The sequence below is a fragment of the Heterobasidion irregulare genome (genome assembly GCF_000320585.1).
Source record: "Heterobasidion irregulare TC 32-1 unplaced genomic scaffold scaffold_04, whole genome shotgun sequence".
NCBI classification, from domain to species: domain Eukaryota; kingdom Fungi; phylum Basidiomycota; class Agaricomycetes; order Russulales; family Bondarzewiaceae; genus Heterobasidion; species Heterobasidion irregulare.
This window is the reverse complement of record NW_009258200.1, coordinates 2,586,574-2,607,180: the sequence shown is the minus strand read 5'-3', so window position 1 is coordinate 2,607,180 and position 20,607 is coordinate 2,586,574. Positions and strand designations below refer to the sequence as shown.

Sequence of the window (20,607 nt, the reverse complement as noted above, 5' to 3'; positions counted from 1 at the left end):
TCAGGGCATCATGTTCCGATTTTGAGCGTCGGATGAGGGAGATGAGGTCCGAGGATGCAATTTCTGTGGACTTGATATGTCGTGTTGGGGACGGTTCTACCAGCGTGTCGTCGGATTTGTTAAAAAGGTTGGACGGGAGCAAAATTTGAGCTTTGTTGTCAGATTCCACCCCCTCACTTAGATCTGGACGCCTGGACAGAGCATCGGAATGATTTGTTGATCCCGCTTTATAGCTGAGCATGAAGTCGAATCTGCTCAAATAAAGGCTCCAACGGGCGTGTCGTCGTGAGAGATCTCGCGCCGTTTGGAAGTGTTCCAGGTTCTTGTGATCTGTCCAGATCTCGAATGAGTGTCGTGCACCTTCGAGGTAGTGATTCCAGTGTTCCAACGCTTTTATGATGGCCAGGAGTTCGCGATCGTGGACGTCGTAGTTCCGTTCTGCTGGTGAAAATGACCCGGAAAGGAATGTGACTGGGTGCCAGTCGCCATCTTTTCCTTCTTGCAGGAGGGTGGCTCCGTAAGCGATTAGTGAGGTGTCCGTTACTAGTCGATATGGATGCATGGGGTCCGGGTAGTTCAGAACGGGTTTGCTGATAAATGCCCTTTTTAATCATTCGAAGGCTTCCTGGCACTTCGAAGTCCAGTTCCATTTTGCATCCTTTTTGGTGAGGTCGTGCAGAGGTCGTGCGATAAGGGAGAACTTATCGATGAAACGCCTGTAAAAGTTTCCTAGACCTAAAAAGGAGCGAATGTCTCGGACGGTGCGTGGGACTGGCCAATCTTGTATAGCGTCCACTTTTGAGTCTTCCATTGCGACGTGGTCTTTTGAAATTGTGTATCCCAGATATTGGAGTTTTTCTTTATAAAACTCGCACTTTTCTGGCTTCAGATAGAGGTCGTTGTCGCGCAAGATCTGGAAAACTTGGTTCAGGACCTGGATGTGTTCCGCCATGTTTTTGGAAAAGATGAGGATGTCGTCCATATATACGGTTATTTTCCGGGCCGTGATGAGCTCTCTGAAGATCATGTTCATCATGGCTTGGAAGGTGGCTGGTGAGTTGGTAAGGCCGAAGAACATCACCGTGGGTTCGTAAGAGCCCAGCGGAGTGATGAAAGCTGCCTTCCACTCGTCGCCCTTCTTGATTCGTATATTGTTGTATCCCCACCGTACATCCAATTTGCTGAAAATGGTGGCCCCTTTGATCACGTCCAATAGTTCTTGGATTAGTGGAAGGGGGCACACATTTGGGATGGTGTACGAGTTCAAATGGCGATAGTCCTGTACCGGGCGCAGTTTTCCATCTTTCTTTCCTATAAAGAAAAATGGGGCTGCCGTTTGTGAGGTGGATCGACGGATGGTCCCCCGAGTGAGGTGTTCCTTGATGAATTTTCCTAATTCGTCGTGTTTCTCTGGGCTCAAGGCGTAGATTTTTGGTACTTGAGGTTTGAAGGTCGGTTTCAGATCTATGGCGTGATCCCAATAAGTGTGCTTTGGGAGTCGCTGCGACTTTCGTTCACTGAAAATGTCCAAAAATTTGTGATGCGCCTTGGGGACTCTTTCCTTTAGATTGGTGACGACGATTTCATCTTCCAAGTCCTGGTCGAAGCTGGCAAATCCTGACGGTTTGGGAGCCAGTTTCCGAATAACTGGTTCCTCTATGGCCTGTTTTCCTGAGTTTTCATGTGGGAGATCGGTGATACGCTAGAGGTGGCTCTAAGTGCCGAGCACAACACTAAAACAACCTCTAATGCAGGGGGTGCTGGAGCTAGTTTCTGTTACACAAGGAATCGTTAGTGATGACTTTAGAAATCGACGGCGCACTTGAGAAGCAGCGAGGAGTGGAGATTATAGCGCCCGAACGGTTTCGGGACTGCACCGAACACCGACCGAACGTTCGGTCGGTCGTGTCGGCGATTCGGTCGGTAACGAGGAGGTAGTGTCGCGACCGACAACTACGTGCTTCAAGAGCCACACGGGACTCTGACAATATACGAGGAAGGACGAGGGGTACGAGCGAAGAGACGAGTACGAACGCGAACAAGGCCGAACGACGAAGATGACAAGTTTTCGGGAGTCGATGAAGACGATTTCGATGGTTGAGACGAGTGCGAATGAGCTCTGAACTGTGGGGTGCGAAAGCTGGTTTATTCCAGAGTTGTATGTAGGTTTTTATAGTAAACAGCGCCCCTAAGTAAAATATCGAACCTGAAATGAGAGTAGATGTCGAATGGGCGCCAAGCCTTAGCGATCAGAGAAGATAAGGAGGTAGGTGAGATGTCCATATGGGTTCCGAAGGTGATAAGGTAAAAGGTAATCAGTGATGTCGAAATCCCGAACGTTCGGGATCCGTCGCCCGAGTGTAGGTAGCAGGAACAGGCGTTGGAGAACCAATGAAAAATAAAGAAGAGGTATCGTACGACCAGGGTGGCCAAGCAATGGTGTAAGATCGTGTTTGACCGACCATGCGGAAGTCGGGACGATAAGCGATAAGGACCGACCGACTCACGGAGGACATCGGCCGATACGGAATACTGGCTCCGATCTCGTACACACCTATCGTAACCCTCCTGTGCGGTCATGGTAAGTACGTGAAGTGTGGGCGAACTGACCCAAGTGCTGCCGAATCGTCCTTCGGTGGCTTGTCGTCGGTCGGGTAGGGACCGACCGTGTTCGGTAAAAGTCGGCGACTTCGGTACTTGTCTAGCACTGTTCGGTATTTCCCCAAAGCTTCCCGAATCCCTCCCTCGGACCCTAGCGCGGGTGCATGCTCATCATCTCCTCCCTACTGAAATCCTGACTGTCCCCAGTCAGTGGTCGGCGGCTATGAGTCGGAGCGGGAAAAAAATTGGCGTGGAAAATGTGGTGGCGTGGCAAGTTACGTGGGAAAAGGATCGGCAATGAGCGGTGGCGTGGCAAGGAATGGGTGCGTGGGAGAGATGTGGCACAGGTGAATAATCGGCAAGGAGATGTCGTAGAAAGGACCGGGTCGGCGCGCAAGAGAGACCGGGGCTGAGTTGGCAAAGTCCTGTGGCGTGGTAACTGATTAGGTGAGGCAGTGGCTGAGACCTAGAGTGCCCCAACTAGACGCTGGCGTGAGAGTCGTGTCGGCAAAGAGCGGTGGCGCGTATCGCGGCTTCTGCCGAACGCAGCGGCACGGGGCTTTGTCAGGTGACCACAATCCTGATGATCGTTGATTCTCCAGCGACTAAGTCCCTCATCGCCTTCCTTCCTGCCTCTTCGTCTCTCATGTCGTCCCTTATCTCTGTCCTGAAGGCGAAACTCGCCGACTACATGCTCTCCCTCCCGGACGGCGCTGCCGAGTATGAGGATTACGAGGTCTGGGGGCAAGGGTTCGCCAAACGGGTGGTGAGTCAGTCCTTCCTCTCGTTTTCTGCTGGCTGCTGACGCCCGACAGGCTGTTTTCGACCGTTCGGCGCGTGGGCAAGACGTGCCTGTTATGATCACGTTCTGTCGGGCCTTAACGGCGGTCTATACCGACACGATCATCACAAATATCACGCGGCCTCACAGGTTGAGGCGTACACCAAGGTACAGATATTAACCTTGGTCATCCACTCCCAACGGATCACCTTATCGTTGGTCGAGTATCACGGGCCTATTGTATTAGCGGGCATGGAACGCCGCCTTATAAATTACTCACACGCAGGGCATGAACCTCCTAGTCTCTCCTGGCCGGAAGGAGACCAACGGAGAAGCACAAGAGTAGTCGTTATTGAGAGAGACGACTTAGAGAATACCTACAGATACATATTCGGTATTCTCACGCCCTACTTCCCAAAGTAGTATAAAAGGCCCATAGAATAGGCTGAGGATCTTCAGTCTATTCTCTTCGTTCTGGTACTGTCCTCCTACAGTACCCCTTCGTCCACTGTAGTCTTCCCACTACAGTCTTCATTGCTACATCGCAATACACTTCTGGCTCCTGTGCTACACGTACAGTCGAGACCACCGTTCCACACATCCTCCACGAGTGACCTAGGGAAGAACCTCCTACTCTTGGGGTTACCGACGAGCAGTCGTAACACTAGAATAGACTCTTCTGCCCCTACCTTGCTCGCACTAGCTTGCTGCCACACTCTCTCTCATAACCTTGCTCAGTGGGGATATAGACCCCCATTGAGAGAGCGTTACTGCACACACTCTGGAGCAAGACCTAGGCCAGGAATACCCACCCGGCACTAGACTTATCAATAACCAACTCCGTCACAACAATCGCCCTATCCGGCGCGAAGGGGACTTCTGGGTCTACGAAGACAACAACGGAACTGCCCCTCCGAATTACGATAACTGCTCATACCGAAACGGGCGTTATTACTTCACACTTGAAGACGGAACAGTAGAAGAGGATATTTGGAACGAAACAGAAGCTCAGTGGGAACTAGCCCCACAATACAGGGAACCGGCGCCGGTAATCCCCGAAGACTCGGAGCAAGAGGAAACAACCTCGGAATCAGACTCCGACTCACCAGACCAAACACCGATCAACACCCGAAACGAACCACTCGCCGAAATGTCGGGACAGGCTTCGACTTCTACAAACACCCCTTCCGCGACAGTACAACCCGGAAGAGGAAAAGTCAAACTCCCAGACAACTACACAGGCGACCGCATTGAATCCCAGAAATTCATGCTCCAATGCCTCCTTCTTTTCGCAGCAGAATCCGATCGGTACAAGACCGATCAAGACAAGATATCCCTTGTGCTCTCATGCATGAGATACGGCACGGCGGGAGCTTGGGCGGAGAACTTCCTCCTCAAATCAGTAGGAGCAGACCCACCTACCGATCTAGGCACCTGGAAGGACTTTTTAGCCAAGTTCAAATTACAGTTCAGGGAGACGGGCAAGACCGACAAGGCGCGAAGCGCACTTATGGCCTTCTCCCAAGGACGAATGACGGTTGATGAATACTCCAACCAATTCATTCTCATCGCCGCCGATGCCGACATCTCCGATAAAGAGCAAGTCCCTTACTTCCAACGCGGGCTAGACCCGCGCGTCATGGACAAAATATACGACAAGGAAGTTCAGCCAAAGGATACGATTCAGGACTGGATCAATACAGCCTGCGAAATAGATGGACGACTTCGAGCCAGAACAGCTCAAAAGGCCATCCTCGCCAACTCCACCTCCTTTCGAAGCGATTATCTGAATCGTTTTCATAACCAAATCTCTCCCCGCTACAACTCCACAAACGCCCCTCGCAGAATGAACAACCAAGTTGTTGACATGGACATTGACGCAACACGCAAGCGCAATGCCCTTAGCCAAAAACGGAAATATGATGGCAAGCGAGCCACCTCTTGTTCAAATTGTGGAAAAATAGGACATTCTAGCGCTAACTGCTGGTCGGCCCGCAGAGGCGTTCCACCAGTTCGAGGAAACTCGAAGAGACGCTTGGGTACGACAGGGAGAGGAAACCGCGCGGTCGATCTTGAAGGAGAAGACGACGCATCCGCTATGGGAGACCAAGCGGGAATATATCGAGGAATGGAGACAGAGAATGTTCATCGCAACAACCAGCGGGTACCACAACCTGGTTCTTCGATGGAACGTCCTCACTCTACCCCATCCGGACGACCCCAGACGAACCATGGGCAGCGCACTATGCTACCTAACGGACGACGGGGAGACGGAAGCGTCAGTCATTCTGCTCGAATCGGAGCAGTGCTCGGAGAATTAGGAGAAGATGAAGCCAGAGAAGTAATCTTGGGACACGCGGAGCGTTTTTCCTGACCTCTCCCTCGCCAGCAAAGGAGAGAGGTCAAGGACGACCCGAGTTTGATGCCCGCACTTGTATTCGTATCGGAGCAATGAACGACCGTATCATCACCCCCATACGCCTGAACGTGAAAGTATCAAACAGGAGTCAAAACGCTGGAGCAAAGGCAACCATCGACTCGGCATGCGAAGGGGTTATAGTAAACGAAACTTGGGTCAAAAGACATCGTTTCCCCACCTACACACTCAACAACCCCATTCGCGTCCGGAATGTCGATGACACCATCAATAAAGCAGGTCTCATCCGATCCGCCTTGGACGTGAACCTCACCATTCGGGACATCAGTGGACGAACGCATACTGAGCGCGTCCAGATGTTTATCTCCAATCTAGGGAAAGACGACCTTATCCTGGGAACAGATTGGCTGAAATACCACGATCCCTCCATCGAATGGAGGCGACGTGAAGTGCACTTTGATCGGTGCCCCCAGAAATGCCAGCAACCATATGGGTTCACCAGGGCAAGGGAAGAACCGCCATACAGTAGGCGGTTATCAGACGTGGAGCCACGGCACAAACCACGCATCAATGAGCGCGAAAAACAGCGCCTAGAACATCTCCGAAGACTATCGGAAGATGTAGGACTCCGCGACCATAGCGGAACGTTTGGTGTCCGACTACGAGCATACCTCAAAAGGAAATGGCTCCTAAAGGACATAAGGAAATACGCAGAAGAGAAACGAAAGGCGCAAGACGAGCCATCTCTTTCACCAAACGAGGGAGAACCTGATCTCCCAAACAAACCCTCAGGAAAACAGGCCACCCGGGACCCAGTTATTCGGAAACTGGCCCCCGAACCGTCAGGATTTGCCAGCTTCGACCAAGACCTGGAAGACGAAATCATCGTCACCAATCTAAAGGAAAGAGTTCCCAAGGCGCATCACGAATTTTTGGACATCTTCAGCGAACGAAAGTCGCAGCGACTCCCAGAACACACTTACTGGGATCATGCCATTGACTTAAAACCAACCTTCAAACCTCAAGTGCCCAAAATCTACGCCCTGAGCCCAGAAAAACACGATGAATTAGGAAAATTCATCAAGGAACATCTGGAAAGAGGAACTATCCGTCGATCCACCTCGCAAACAGCAGCCCCATTTTTCTTTATAGGAAAAAAAGATGGAAAACTACGCCCGGTACAGGACTATCGCCATTTGAATTCGCACACCATCCCGAATGTGTGCCCCCTTCCACTAATCCAAGAACTACTGGACGTGATAAAAGGGGCCATCATTTTTAGCAAATTGGATGTGCGATGGGGATACAACAATATACGCATCAAAAAGGGAGATGAGTGGAAGGCGAGTTTCATCACCCCGTTAGGTTCTTACGAACCAACGGTGATGTTCTTCGGCCTAACCAACTCGCCAGCCACCTTCCAAGCTATGATGAACATGATCTTCAGGGAGCTCATCACAGCCCGGAAGATAACCGTATATATGGACGACATCCTCGTCTTCTCCAAAACCATGGCGGAACATGTTAAAATCCTAAACCAAGTTTTCCAAATCCTACGCGACAACGATCTATATTTGAAACCCGAAAAATGTGAGTTTTACAAGGAAAAGCTCCAATATCTGGGATATACAATTTCAAAAGACCATGTCGCCATGGAGGACTCAAAGGTGGACGCAATAAAAGATTGGCCAATCCCACGCACAGTCCGCGACATTCGCTCCTTCTTGGGCCTAGGGAACTTTTACAGGCGCTTCATTGACAAATTCTCACTCATCGCGCGCCCCCTACACGACCTTACCAAAAAGGACGAGAAATGGAACTGGACTGCAAAATGCCAGGAAGCTTTCGAACGGTTAAAGAAAGCTTTTATTAGTAAACCTGTCTTGAACTACCCAGATCCCATGCACCCATATCGATTAGTAACGGACGCATCACTAATCGCCTATGGAGCTACCCTTCTACAACAAGGAAAAGATGGCGACTGGCACCCAGTCGCTTTCCTCTCTGGATCATTTTCACCAGCAGAACGGAATTACGATGTTCACGACCGGGAACTCTTGGCTATAATAAAGGCGTTGGAACACTGGAATCACTACCTCGAAGGAGCACGACATCCCTTCGAGATTTGGACAGATCACAAAAACCTGGAACATTTCCAAACGGCGCGAGACCTATCACGACGACACGCCCGTTGGAGCCTTTATTTGAGCAGATTCGACTTTACACTCAGCTATAAAGCAGGATCAACAAATCACTCCGATGCTCTGTCCAGGCGTCCAGACCTAAGTGAGGGGGTAGAATCTGACAACAAATCTCAAATTTTACTCCCGGCCAAGCTTTTCAACAAATCCGACGAAACATTGGTAGAACCATCCCCGACACGGCATATAAAGTCCACGGAAATCGCCTCCTCAAACCTCATTTCCCTCATCCGACACTCGAAATCGGAACATGATGCCTTAACGAGGGTAGCCCTCGCAAAGCTCTTACGAGTAGGACCACAAGGGATGAGAGGATTATTGGGACATTGGACATATGAAGACGGAATCACCAGACGCAACGGCCATATATGCGTCCCCAAAGACGACGTCATCCGAAGACTCATCGTCAAAACACATCATGATGCACCCGCGGTAGGACACCCGGGTAGAGCAAAAACATTGGAAATGGTGCAACGACACTACTGGTGGCAAAACATGACTAAATTCGTCCACGAATATGTGGATGGATGTGCCGTATGCCAATCTACGAAGAATTTGACACACAGGACACACCCACCTATCCACCCTCTGGAAACCACCAACGTTCCCTGGCGATTCATCTCGACAGATTTCGTCACGGACCTACCCGAAAGCAAAGGTTTCGACTCAATTAACGTGGTAGTGGATCAAGGTCTGTCAAAAGGCATAGTCATCACCCCATGCAAGAAAACGATCACGGCAGAAGAAACAACCGTGCTTTTCCAAAACAACGTTTTCAATCGACATGGACTGCCGACCAAAATAGTGTCCGATCGGGGCCCTCAATTTGCGGCCAAATTCACCCGAGAACTCTGGAAACGGCTAGGAATCACCGCCGCTCTCAGCACGGCGTATCATCCCCAAACAGATGGAGAGACGGAACGGGTAAACCAGGAGATCGAGCAATTCCTGAGAACGTTCTGCAACTACCATCAGGACAATTGGGTAGACCTTTTGCCGTTCGCCGAATTCTCACACAACACACGGAAACACTCGGCCACCGGGAGATCCCCTTTCGAAGTGCTATACGGTTTCAACCCCCCCTATTCAGCTGACACGGCGCTGGAGACAAAGGTACCTGCGGTAGCTGAACGCATTAAGACGATCACAGAAGTTCAGGAAGAAGCCGCTGCTAGTTTACAAATAGCCAGCAATTACGCCAAAGACCGGGATCTTCACAGGAAACTTCCCCAATGGGAAGAAGGAGACCAAGTATGGTTAGAAGGAACCCATATCCGGACAACCCATCCTAAGTTCAAGCTCGCCCCTAGGCGATATGGCCCCTTCAAGATACTGGGAAAAGTAGGAACCCTGGCGTACAAGCTCCAAATTCCTCCGCAGTGGAAAATCCACCCGGTGTTCCACGCCGCCGTGCTCACCAAATATAAAGAAACCGAAGCCCACGGAGAAAACTTCGCGCGACCAATACCGGAGGTATTGAACGATGAAGAACATTACGAAGTAGAAATGATCGTGGATTCAAAACGGCAAGGACGGGGAACCAAATACTTGGTCAAATGGATGGGATATCCCGAAGCAGACAACACCTGGGAGCCCTACGCTCTCCTAAAGGGAACAGCGGAAGAAGCCATGAAAGATTTCCATGACCAATACCCAGACAAACCCCGTCCGGGAACAGCCTGAGAGGAGGGACGAAAGATTATAAAAGGAGCGACAAGAGGACTCCAACAAAAACATCTTCTCACCTTCTTTCCCTCTCAAACACCTTCCCCCATTCGAATGCTCCTCCACGACGACCACGATGCTTCGTCTCCATCCAGAAACTCCTCCCCCGATGTCGTCCTTATGGTCGCCAATCCAGATGTCGAACGAGTGGAAAGAGGAACAAGTCCTCACCGACCAGATGCTGGACGAATTGATAGAGGAACAAGTCCTCAACAACCAGGATCTACCGGGGTCCTCCTCACCCCTCATACCAACAACTTCTCCGACGACGACGCCGAAGACTATGCCAAGTTCAAGGAAAGGGAAAGAACCCGAAGACCCTCACCGGAGAGGGCCTCACGAGGTGCACCACGGCATGAAAGTTCTGATGACCGAAACCAGTCGAGCCTTGGCCCATTACCAGTGGGAGTTCCACCTCCTAGTGAAGGCACGCGTCCTAGTGGAGTTGCAGGTCCCTCGGGATTTCGAGCAAGAACGGCAGCTCAACTCCCAGGCCATGGAGAAGCTGAACCAATACCAGTTCTATCAGAAACTGCACCTCCGCCAGTACCAACTAGTGGACCGATTCCCAGCTCCATGGGAGGACCTACCCCTCGTACAGATCCTCACGCCGGAGAACTGGAGCGACACGCGGACGCGCTCCTCCAGCGGAACACCATCTCCGCGGACAACCCGGGAATGAACACAGCGACGTACCTCGACGACTGGCTAGTGCCAGTCTCCAGATCAGGACGCTTGCCCTCCAAACCGACCCGGACACAGCCTCCTGGTACGCCCATAATGACGGGCGACCCCGAGCCCTCCTCATCCACCCTGACGAGTTCTCCCAATATGTCAACCGAGAGCTCCTTCCAGCTCTCCTCTTCGGAGGAGAACTGGGAAACGTCCAACCAAGCAGAACCGACCCTTTCCGAGTTGTCACTTGGAACGTACCACGTCCCGGAGAACATCCCACGCCTGTACCAAATCCAAGGAGGGTTCCGCGTACGATCGTGGAGCGCCCTCCACCGAGACAACGAGAGGTTCCTACAGCGCATAGCCATGCCGCGACTCCCCCCTCTCACCGGGTACGAGGTTTTCCCTTATCCCAAGGAAATACCGACGAGGAGGAACCGCCCGTCTATCGAAGAAATGAGAGAAGGCGGAGTCGGGGAAACCAGGCAACCCTCGGACGCGGAACAACTGCTGGCCGGAGTATTCGACACCGGCCTGGATCGCCTCCTCCTAGTGCTCGATTTCGTACGAACGAAAGAGAGGATAACCGAAGTAGCCGCAGAACTCGCCGCGCTGATTCGGAGGCTCGAAGAAATAGCTCTTGGACTAGATCCGAGCTCGATGCATGGGATGCTCTAGACGATCCAGGAAATTACGACGACGCGGACCCCTACTACCGACCTGACGAAGGGGGCGGGGATTATCAAGGACCTTTTGATTATTAAACGGACTAATAACAGGGCATAGGGAGAAGAAAGGGGGTAAGGAAGTTGAGGAACTCCTTCCCCCGACACAAATTACATCCGAAACGATGTAAAACTACAATCGTCCGCAACGACGTAAAACTAGGTTCGTCCCTCAAGACGTTAAACTGTACGACTTTCGTCCGAAAGAGACGTTAAACTACCCTGCGTCCGGAATGACGTCTAAACTATCGGACCTGCATGTCTTAAAACTGTGAAAAGACAAGAAGGCAGGGGAAGTACCTGACCATTTAGTCCTAGGTTCAAATGATGGTACGAATCAAGGACAACAGCGGGCATAATTCCACGTACGACCTACGGCGGAATCCTTTCACATCCTCGCTGTCAAGGAGTAATCTGACAGATGCATCGAGCGTCCCATTTGGATCCTCAGTTTTACAGGGTTTTTTCCGCATTAGGGAACCCTCTACATGACATATACTCTACTCGTAGGTGTCGACAAGCAGGCCCTTCGCCTTGGTACAGCGAAGTGCCCATACATAACCGGTTGCAAGTCCGAGTCAAGAAAATTATGATGCATAACTCGTATCGTGAACCCTCACAGTCAAGGTCTGACTGGTGTTTTGGGACGTCCCACTTTGGATCTCCCGTTTTACAGGATCGTTTCCGCATTAGGGGATCCTACAGCTGGCGCATGAGATGATGTAGAGAGCGGGCCGCCTCTACCTCACAAGTCTTCCTAATGATGCGAGGCCACAAATTACATCCGGAACGATGTAAAACTACCAAAGGCTTGGTCCGCAATGACTATAAACTACTAGGGTCCGCAATGACGTTAAACTAGTCCTCGTCCGAAATGACGAAAAACTATCCCTGTCCGAGACGACGTTAAACTACCATTGACCAAAGGAGCGTGGTTGCATTCTGGCGAAGCGCGGAAGGACTCGCGTCACAGAACCCTGCCTATAAAAGGTCGAAGCACTTCCGATATTCACTCGCTTTTCGGTAAAAGAATATCGGGTCGTCTTGGTTCAAATCCAAGCGAGGGGTCTGGGGACATGGAAGAGCAAGCATCTCTTCATGGAGCGCTCAGTCTAGTCCTGGAGTCGAAGTACAAGAAATTCCGCTCCAAGACCTAGTCAGGAGGCAACTAGGACACGTGCCTCGAGTCGAAGATCTAGTAGGAAGGGACTAGATCACGCGACTCTCGTCTGGCCCACATAGCGGAAGAACGACAAGAGCGGGCCACTTATCCAAGTCTATTCCGCCACCGAATCGTCCGCAACGACGATAAACTACGATGCGTCCGGGATGACGTTAAACTAAGCATTGTTTTTCCACAATATTTGTGGCGAAACAACGTCCGCGATGACGCTAAACTATTGTCCCTTTCCACATAGGGATTGTTTGAGGCCATTTTTGCTATGAAAATGGCGTCAACGTCCGCAATGACGGTAAACTACGGGCGTCCGAAACGACGCTAAACTACTCGTCCCTTCAAGTATAGGGATTGTGCGTGGCGATCTTGACAAGATACCGCGCGTCCGCGACGACGTTAAACTAGTGCCCCTGAACCTAGGGGTTGTCATTGATGTCCAATCCCCTGGACACCAATGCGTCCGCAATGACGGAAAACTATTTGCTCCTTACCGAATAGGAGTTGTGGATTGACCGCCATGGTGTCAATCGGTCCGCAATGACATTAAACTACGTGCTCCTTACCGTACAGGAGTTGTGATTCATCACTCTGGTGCTGAATCGTCCGCAACGACGTAAAACTATTTGTCCCTTTTAGCATAGGGATCATCGGTCGACATCATTCTTGACGAGAATGTGTCGACAATGTCCGAAATGACATTAAACTACCCTCATCCTCGGAGGAAAAGCCTGTCGTGACTCGAGGGACATAGTCAGACGATGGCCCGCCTATCGCACGGCGTTAAACTGCAAGGCCGCCTAATACACGGCGTTAAACTGCAGGTCCGCCTACCTCACGGCGTTAAACTGAGCGGTCTCACAACGTTGAGGCGTTACAAGTTATCCGGTTTGATATAGCATAAACCGTTCATCATGCCTCAGTGGAATCTGGAGCGGGTAAAGTCTGGTCTATGGCCCTATGCACACAACCGATGGAAATTCCGGCGTGCAGAAACATCTTTCCCCACAGATATTCCATGTTGATGATGAAGCACGTCCGCAAAGACGTTAAACTACGGATCGTCCGAAACGACGATAAACTACGGACCGTCCCGCATGACGTTTTAAACTGCCAGTCGTGGATATATCTCGCACCCCGACCAATATATCAGCTGTGGTCTTGATGTCTACTCGTGCAAGCGAACGGACAGACTTGGGAAAGGAGTCAGACTCCTCCTTATTCCTCGCTGCACCCTTCAAGTCTAATTCTCTTCACATCCTTGCCTCGAACCCAACACTACACGTGGTATTCCCCACCATAGGCCCACGTTTGTGAAAAACAAACTCTGGACGCCGTAAACTGCCTCACCGGAGATGAGTCCACCGTATGGGGACAATACTGCTTGGGATTTGGCTGCAACCTCACCGGAGATGAGCTCACCGTATGGGAGCGATACTGCTTGGGGCGTCATGACTGGTAGCCTGGAGAAGTAGGCCTAAGCCTTCGTAAAGCGATCAACCTACTTGTCCATGGGCGCCATCCACTGTCGTCAAGAGGAACAACAAATCATGAGGATAGACGACTATCCTGGAAACACTGAGGTTTGGCCCTCGGAGAAGGAAGAAGAAGAACCTGATGACACGAATTAGAACCCACACGCTAGATTTTCTACACATCCACACACCACTCGCATTCATACGCCTTTCTTGATACTATTCCAGAAGCGGGCTGGAAATAAGACCGCGATGAGGTTTACCCGCGGCAAAACCAATCCCACGGGTGAAGGAAGAACATCCTAGAGAGCGGAGGCTTGGATACCCTCACGACTCGACAAACAAACAGCTCAACGGAGAAGGAAAACTCCTAGAGGATCAAACGACGTAAGTCGGTCTTCCTCCCAGAAAACGAAGTCATGTCCCGGAAGTCGCATCCGGAGACCGTCTTTGGATCAAGAAAGCAAATCGTATATGGAGTGGCGATGAAGCGCACCGCGCTGTCCTACCAGGCGAATAGGACGTAGAAAGGGGGTATTGTTATGATCACGTTCTGTCGGGCCTTAACGGCGGTCTATACCGACACGATCATCACAAATATCACGCGGCCTCACAGGTTGAGGCGTACACCAAGGTACAGATATTAACCTTGGTCATCCACTCCCAACGGATCACCTTATCGTTGGTCGAGTATCACGGGCCTATTGTATTAGCGGGCATGGAACGCCGCCTTATAAATTACTCACACGCAGGGCATGAACCTCCTAGTCTCTCCTGGCCGGAAGGAGACCAACGGAGAAGCACAAGAGTAGTCGTTATTGAGAGAGACGACTTAGAGAATACCTACAGATACATATTCGGTATTCTCACGCCCTACTTCCCAAAGTAGTATAAAAGGCCCATAGAATAGGCTGAGGATCTTCAGTCTATTCTCTTCGTTCTGGTACTGTCCTCCTACAGTACCCCTTCGTCCACTGTAGTCTTCCCACTACAGTCTTCATTGCTACATCGCAATACACTTCTGGCTCCTGTGCTACACGTACAGTCGAGACCACCGTTCCACACATCCTCCACGAGTGACCTAGGGAAGAACCTCCTACTCTTGGGGTTACCGACGAGCAGTCGTAACAGTGCCCGAACTTGCCGACTTTATCGCTGAGGCCGAACGTGGTCTCGATTCGATGGCTACTGACGACTGGCTGGTATGGGGAGCGCGAATCCTGCCGCAGCGGGCGGCGCGCGTCGCGTTGCAGCAACAACAGGCGGCCGAGGAACAGGCACTAGTGGAGGAGAGGGAGCGTGTTGCCGTCGCCGAACAGGAGGCTGCCGAAGCTGAGGCGACGCGGGCTGCTGCGGCTCGGAAGTCGGCTGAAGTAGATCGTGAACGGCGCCGGGGGTTGCTAGTGGACGCGATGTTTGATGGCTCGCTCGATCCTGAAGAGGGTGAGCGTCAATTGGCTGAGCTCGAGGCCGAGTCCGTCTTCCCTCTCCCTCTCTTCCTTCTTTCTCCTTCTCCCTCCGCCGCCGCTTCCTCTTCTCATCCTGTCCCGTCCGCCGACTTATCCCATCCCGACCCGTCCGCCGACTCGTCCTATCCCGACCCGTCCGCCGACTCGTCCTATCCCGACCCGTCCGCCGACTCTGCGCTTGCATCCGCAACCGATGCCCTGGACCGAATGAGCGTGGGTCTGGTCGCCGCTGCTGCCCCGACCGACGTGAAGGGCAAACAGTCGGCTGCGGCTGTTGTCGTCGAGTTTGCTCACCAACGGACGCCACCTCTTGGACGCGTTGTCCTTCCTCTCGGCCCTGGGACGGGCCGAATGTCGACCGTTAGGTCCCCTGTGGAGCGGAATGGTGCCGGTAAAATGCTCGAAGATCCGCCAGAGTTGTTACCCGGTGATGTACTGGTGAGTTCCCTCCCTCTTGCCGCCGTTTCCTCTTGCTAACCGTCCTTCTTCTAGGCCGACTACGCTTGTCACCGCTGTACAACCGCCTTTCTGACCAAGGCGTTCCGTTGCTACCAGAGACCTGGGCTGGTTTCGTGCACTAAGTGTGCCAGGGAGTCGAAGGGGTGTAGTTTCCAGCCCGGGTGGATGCCGATGGAGAAGGCGAAGGGGAAGTCGAAGTCGAAGGGGAAGGGGAAGTCGAAGGAGCAGTCGGCGCCCAAGGCGGAGGAAAGGGAACGTCCCTTAAAGCGTCGCAAGGTAGAGGTGGTTGTCCCCGTGCGGTCAGTCGGGGATAGCATCGCCCAAACGAAAGGTAAGTCATTTTTCGGTTGGATTGGAGATGGGAGCTCATCGTTCGGTATTGTTCGGTGCAGCCGTTCGCACCCGAAAGCCGGTCCAGCGGCTTCCTACCACGGCTAAGGCCGTCCTCGCTCCTACCCGCCCTTCCCGTGCTCGTTCGGCTGCCTTCCCCGCTCCTTCCGACTCTTCACGCCTCTCGCCCATCGTCGCCCAAGGCATCGCGTCTGAGCTTCGGTACCGCATCGCGGTGGCTGAGGGTACGCGTGCTTCGCTGGCGCGATCGGTCGCGATGTGGCAGGCTGAGCTAGAGTCGCTCGAGGTGCGGGCGGGTCCATCCACGTCCACCGACGTTGTCTTGGTCGAGGACTCGTCGGAGGCAGACGATTCGGGAAGGTCGGTGTCGGACGACTTTCTTCCCGATGAGTAGAATAGCTTCGAGGGTTCTGTCGTATAGTAAAATGTATCATAAAAGTGAAGGGACTGTCCTGAGTTAACTGAGACGTTCGGTGAAGACTAGAGGCATTGTTTCGGAAAATCGGTCGGCGAAATGGCTGTGTGAATGTAGTTGTAAGCGAAGCGTTCGGCAGAAATGAAGAGAATAAATTGGAATATTAGGGGAAGCCTCAGTATGTCATCACAGGCATAAAACCCTATGGTTTTGCGCAAATCGGAAGAAGTCTTCAATGCGGCTTGGTACTTGAAGGAGTGACGGGGAAAATGAGTGCCGACTATTCGGTCGGCGATTGGTCGGCGGCAAAAATACTAAGAGATGCGGAAATAATCGGGTGTCAGTCCATGTCTGTGACGAATGAATCGGAATAAGGAATGGGTATATCTGTGCATCCTCCTCCCTACTGAAATCGTGACTGTCCCCAGTCACCGACCGAAGAGAGCGAAGGGTGGGAGGGTGGGTCTAGTCGGAAGTCGCCGAAGCCACATCGTCGTCTTCTGCTGATCGGATGGAGCTGGTGTCGGTGTCCTCTTCGTCAGCATCGTCGTCTTCAGCGTCGTCGTCGTTCGATCTGGATTCTTCCATGGCCCGAAGGCGTGCTTGTGAGATGTCGAGGAGGGCTTCAAGGTCGGAGAGCTTCAGAGATCTGCGAGCAAAGTAAGGAATAATGCGGAATGCTGCCACTGGCCGATCAAAGACCGATCCGTCAAGTTCGGCCAGAATATACGCTCCTCCTTGGTTCCTAGAAATCACCAGCAAAGGTCCCAAGTACCGTGGTCGCATCTTCCGATTGAGCGCCTTTTCTATGGCTGTGTTGCGCATCAGGACAAGCGAGCCTCGGTGGAAATTGAAGTCGCGAAGGGTGGCCGAATGCTGTTGTTCGAATCGGATGGCGGCCTGGACACGGGCGCCGACAACTGAGCTGCGAAGGTGGGCGAGGTCCGATCGGCGTTTCTGCAGGGCTATGGCCCGTCGGGCGATGAGGTCGGTGGTGCTGAGGGTTGTGGTCGGTGGTGGCAGGAGGTAGGTGGCTTCGGCGATGTCGAGGGGGAGAAGGGGATGGGTTCCGGTCGCTGCGAAGTATGGCGAGCAACCCATTCGGCGCCGAACAGTAATACGATCAGCCCAGAATACGAAATGAGCTGCACGATTCCACTTGGCCTGATCTCCATCAACGGCTTTGAACAGAGCCTGCCGAACATCGAAGTGAGGTCGTTCGGCGATGCCGTTGGCGCGGGAATTGTAGCCCGAAATACGAATGTGCCGAACGTGGTACTTTTTCGCTAACTGGTCGAGCGCCTTGACGAACGCTGGTCCGTTGTCGGAGACGATCTCTACCAATGTTCCCCATCGGCACAGGATATCCTCGAAGATCCAGTCGGCGAGGGCTGAGCTTGTCTCGCGTCGCAGCATTCGGAATTCGGGGTAGTGTGATACCGAACAGCGGCCTTGAACGAGATACTTGAAACCGCCGGCGGTCGGCATGTGCATGGTATCCATATACATCTTCGCGAAGAGTGGTGCAGGCGTGGCGACGGTCGGGGGAATGAGGACGTTGCGAGTCTGGCGAATCTGGCAAAGGTGACATGTCCGAACAAACCACGAAATATCTTGCCTCATGTGCGGCCACCAGAAGCGTTCGGCGATCAAGGCGGTCGTGGCGTAGAATCCCTTGTGAGCAACGTCGTCGTGGGCGGCGGTGAGAATTGTGATCCGACTAGAAGGGGCTGCAACAATCTTGTGTCGACCGTGCGAGTCTTTTCTCCATAGCTTGTCGGCTGCGATAAAGAACTCAGTGCAATATCGTAGGAAGGTAGCATATTCGGAGTCGGAGAGAGAGGGGGGCCGAACCAATGTTCGGTGCCAGTCGCGGACCAACCATAGGCGTTCTTCGGCTTCCAACGCTTTTTGCGATCTTGGGATATCCGAATAGTCGATAGTCGGGCCTTCGTCGTCGGAGTCGGTATCGGTCGGGGGGTCGCCTATGAGTGAGGAGGTGAAGATGGCGGTGGTCGAAGTTGAGATGGATGTGGGGAACGTGTTGTTGATCTGATGGAGGAAGCCGTAGAGATTGTCGATCCAGTCGTCAAAGTTGTCTTCGGGTTCGGGTCGATCGGCGGGTTGCGGTGGTCGTCGGGAGAGTCCATCGGGGCCGTGAGAGGTGCCGGGGACGTGGACAAGTGTGAAATGGAAGGTGAGGATGGAGACGATCCACCGATTGATGCTGGCGCTGGGTTCGAGATCCGGGTTAGTGAGCATGCCCTTGATGTAGCGTGCGTCTACTTCGACTATCAGATTCCGAACGCCGATGAGATACATTTTGAGCGATCGGAGGGCGCGAAAGAGACCGTAGAGCTCGAGCTTCGGCTGGGAGAATCGCGATTCGCGGTCGTTAAGGGTGATGGAGCCGAATCGAGCATAGTACCGAACCCGCGGATTGTCGAGTGCGCATTGACAGAGGTGGAAGCCGACCGCGATTTGTGAGGTATCGACGGCGAGGATGACGTTGGCTGCCGACCCATAGTCGATCGGCCGGAGGGCTGGCGATTCGAGCAGTGCCGACCGGAGGTCGTCTTGGGCTGCTATCTGGTCTGGACCGAACACGAATGGAAAATCTTTGCGCGTTAACATAGTCAGTGCATGCGCCCTGTGTGCAAAATTCCGAATGAAGATCCGAACGACACCGATCGTCCCCAAAAATGCCCGAACGTCCGAGAGATCCCTGCAAGGTCCCCACTTCATAATTGACTCTACCCTAGACTCGTCGGGTAATCTTCCTTCGTACGTGCACCGATGGCCGACTACCGTGATTTCGGCTGCGCAGAGTGTCGCCTTGTGTCCCGAAAAGGTCCCTCCGCTGTACTTCATCCGCTGGACCACCCGATTGAGGCCTTGAAAGTGCTCCCACACAAACCGTCGTATGCCGGGGTTGTCGGGATGCGTCTCGAAGCCTCCGTTCGGAAGTTCGTATCGGGTCGGTGGGCCCCGAATCGGGACATCGTCGATGAAAGGAATGGTGGTGTCTGGGATCTCTGGCTGGAGGATGTGGGTGACGTCGTCGTGGAAGATCGGGACCGAATTCGTCCATCCCATGGGTAGGGTGACGAGTCGGTGGGCACCGAACGGGGTCTGGAATGTGGTGAAGTCGCGAGATGATTCGGCGAGCCCTCGCTCGTCGTATCCAACATAGAGATCCAGAATGCCGCCGCAAGCGCGAGCTGCAAACTGTTCAGCGATCTGATCGGTATATGGGGGCACACCTGAATGCTGGATGGTGACGGCGTTCAGGGGTTCGAGGCTGTGAACGATTCGGAGTTTGGTGCCAGTGGAGGTGCTATTCGTCTTCTTGACGACTGTAAACCAGCGCGATCGGTAGGACGAATTCGACGGCTCATAGACTCCAGCGGCGATCTTGGTTTTGATAAGTCGGCACACTTCGTCGTAGATGCCTGGTGGAATCGGAATGTTGCGCTGAACCCAGGGCTTGTGCTCGACTACCGGCATATTGACTGGTGGGAAGAAGTCCTCGCGGAAACGTCCGCGTTCCGAATCGTCCCAGGCAAATCCCCTCTCTTGTAGACACATGAAATGGTGCATGAGCTGTCGTTCGGCCGGCCAAAGGAAGTCGTCCGAGTGGACTTTGTCGATGAGGTCGCGTCGTTCGGCTGTGTATCTGCCGGTCGGCGTGAAGGGTGGGGGGTTCGGTGTCAGCGTCGGAAGGGCAGCGAGAGGGTCACCGAGGATGTTCCGAACGATTCGGAACTTTTCGGGGAGGTCGGCCAAGACTGGTCGTGTTTTCTGTGCGACCGGTTTGTACTTGCGCCTGGCGGCGAAAATGGCGACCGGGTCGGCGATATTAGTGGAATGGAGAGAACTGGGAACGACTGAGGAGAATAAGGACAACATATCGGAATCGAGATTGTTTTTGAGATGATTTTCGGGCCCCAAATCGGAGGCCATAATGTACTTGAGACAAAGATCGCGACGAGAGGGAGATGGAGAATGGAAATCTGAGGACGCTTCGATAAGTGGGAAATGGGGGGTATCATGATCGGTGGAAATGATCAGTGCAACTTCTCCTTGATCTCGGATCAATTCATCGAGTCGCGAAAACCCGCTTGTCTTCGGTGAAGGACTCGAGGGGGTCCTCGTCTGATCGTCGGAATGGTGGCTCGT

The 20,607-nt window shown here is 52.8% G+C and overlaps 6 protein-coding genes across 6 annotated transcripts; all 6 read left to right on the top strand.

The window, feature by feature from the left end:
* Nucleotides 1-841: 841 nt before the first annotated feature.
* Nucleotides 842-1,144, top strand: HETIRDRAFT_246015 (uncharacterized protein; the record flags this gene model as incomplete). Its single annotated transcript, XM_009547333.1, is given in 2 exon segments — nt 842-1,046; nt 1,059-1,144. Coding segments are annotated over 2 exon segments (291 nt in total), but the record flags the coding sequence as incomplete, so codon positions are not given.
* Nucleotides 1,145-2,858: 1,714 nt separating this feature from the next.
* HETIRDRAFT_426649 (uncharacterized protein) lies at nt 2,859-3,805 on the top strand (the record flags this gene model as incomplete). Its single annotated transcript, XM_009547332.1, has 5 exons — nt 2,859-2,924; nt 3,049-3,169; nt 3,204-3,367; nt 3,417-3,488; nt 3,533-3,805. The coding sequence occupies 5 exons, from the start codon at nt 2,859-2,861 to the stop codon at nt 3,803-3,805; spliced, it is 696 nt and encodes a 231-aa protein (XP_009545627.1).
* Nucleotides 3,806-4,532: 727 nt separating this feature from the next.
* On the top strand, nt 4,533-5,756 carry HETIRDRAFT_315720 (uncharacterized protein; the record flags this gene model as incomplete). The annotated part of the gene is made up of 1 exon (XM_009547331.1): nt 4,533-5,756. The coding sequence occupies one exon, from the start codon at nt 4,533-4,535 to the stop codon at nt 5,754-5,756; it is 1,224 nt and encodes a 407-aa protein (XP_009545626.1).
* A 77-nt stretch (nt 5,757-5,833) lies between these two features.
* On the top strand, nt 5,834-6,199 carry HETIRDRAFT_58140 (uncharacterized protein; the record flags this gene model as incomplete). Its single annotated transcript, XM_009546391.1, has 1 exon — nt 5,834-6,199. A coding segment is annotated over one exon (366 nt), but the record flags the coding sequence as incomplete, so codon positions are not given.
* Nucleotides 6,200-9,739: 3,540 nt separating this feature from the next.
* Nucleotides 9,740-11,038, top strand: HETIRDRAFT_426648 (uncharacterized protein; the record flags this gene model as incomplete). The annotated part of the gene is made up of 1 exon (XM_009547330.1): nt 9,740-11,038. One exon carries the CDS (start codon nt 9,740-9,742, stop codon nt 11,036-11,038), a length of 1,299 nt encoding a protein of 432 aa, XP_009545625.1.
* Nucleotides 11,039-14,452: 3,414 nt separating this feature from the next.
* Nucleotides 14,453-16,407, top strand: HETIRDRAFT_417292 (uncharacterized protein; the record flags this gene model as incomplete). Its single annotated transcript, XM_009547329.1, has 4 exons — nt 14,453-14,594; nt 14,866-15,641; nt 15,696-15,993; nt 16,055-16,407. The coding sequence occupies 4 exons, from the start codon at nt 14,453-14,455 to the stop codon at nt 16,405-16,407; spliced, it is 1,569 nt and encodes a 522-aa protein (XP_009545624.1).
* Nucleotides 16,408-20,607: the final 4,200 nt, after the last annotated feature.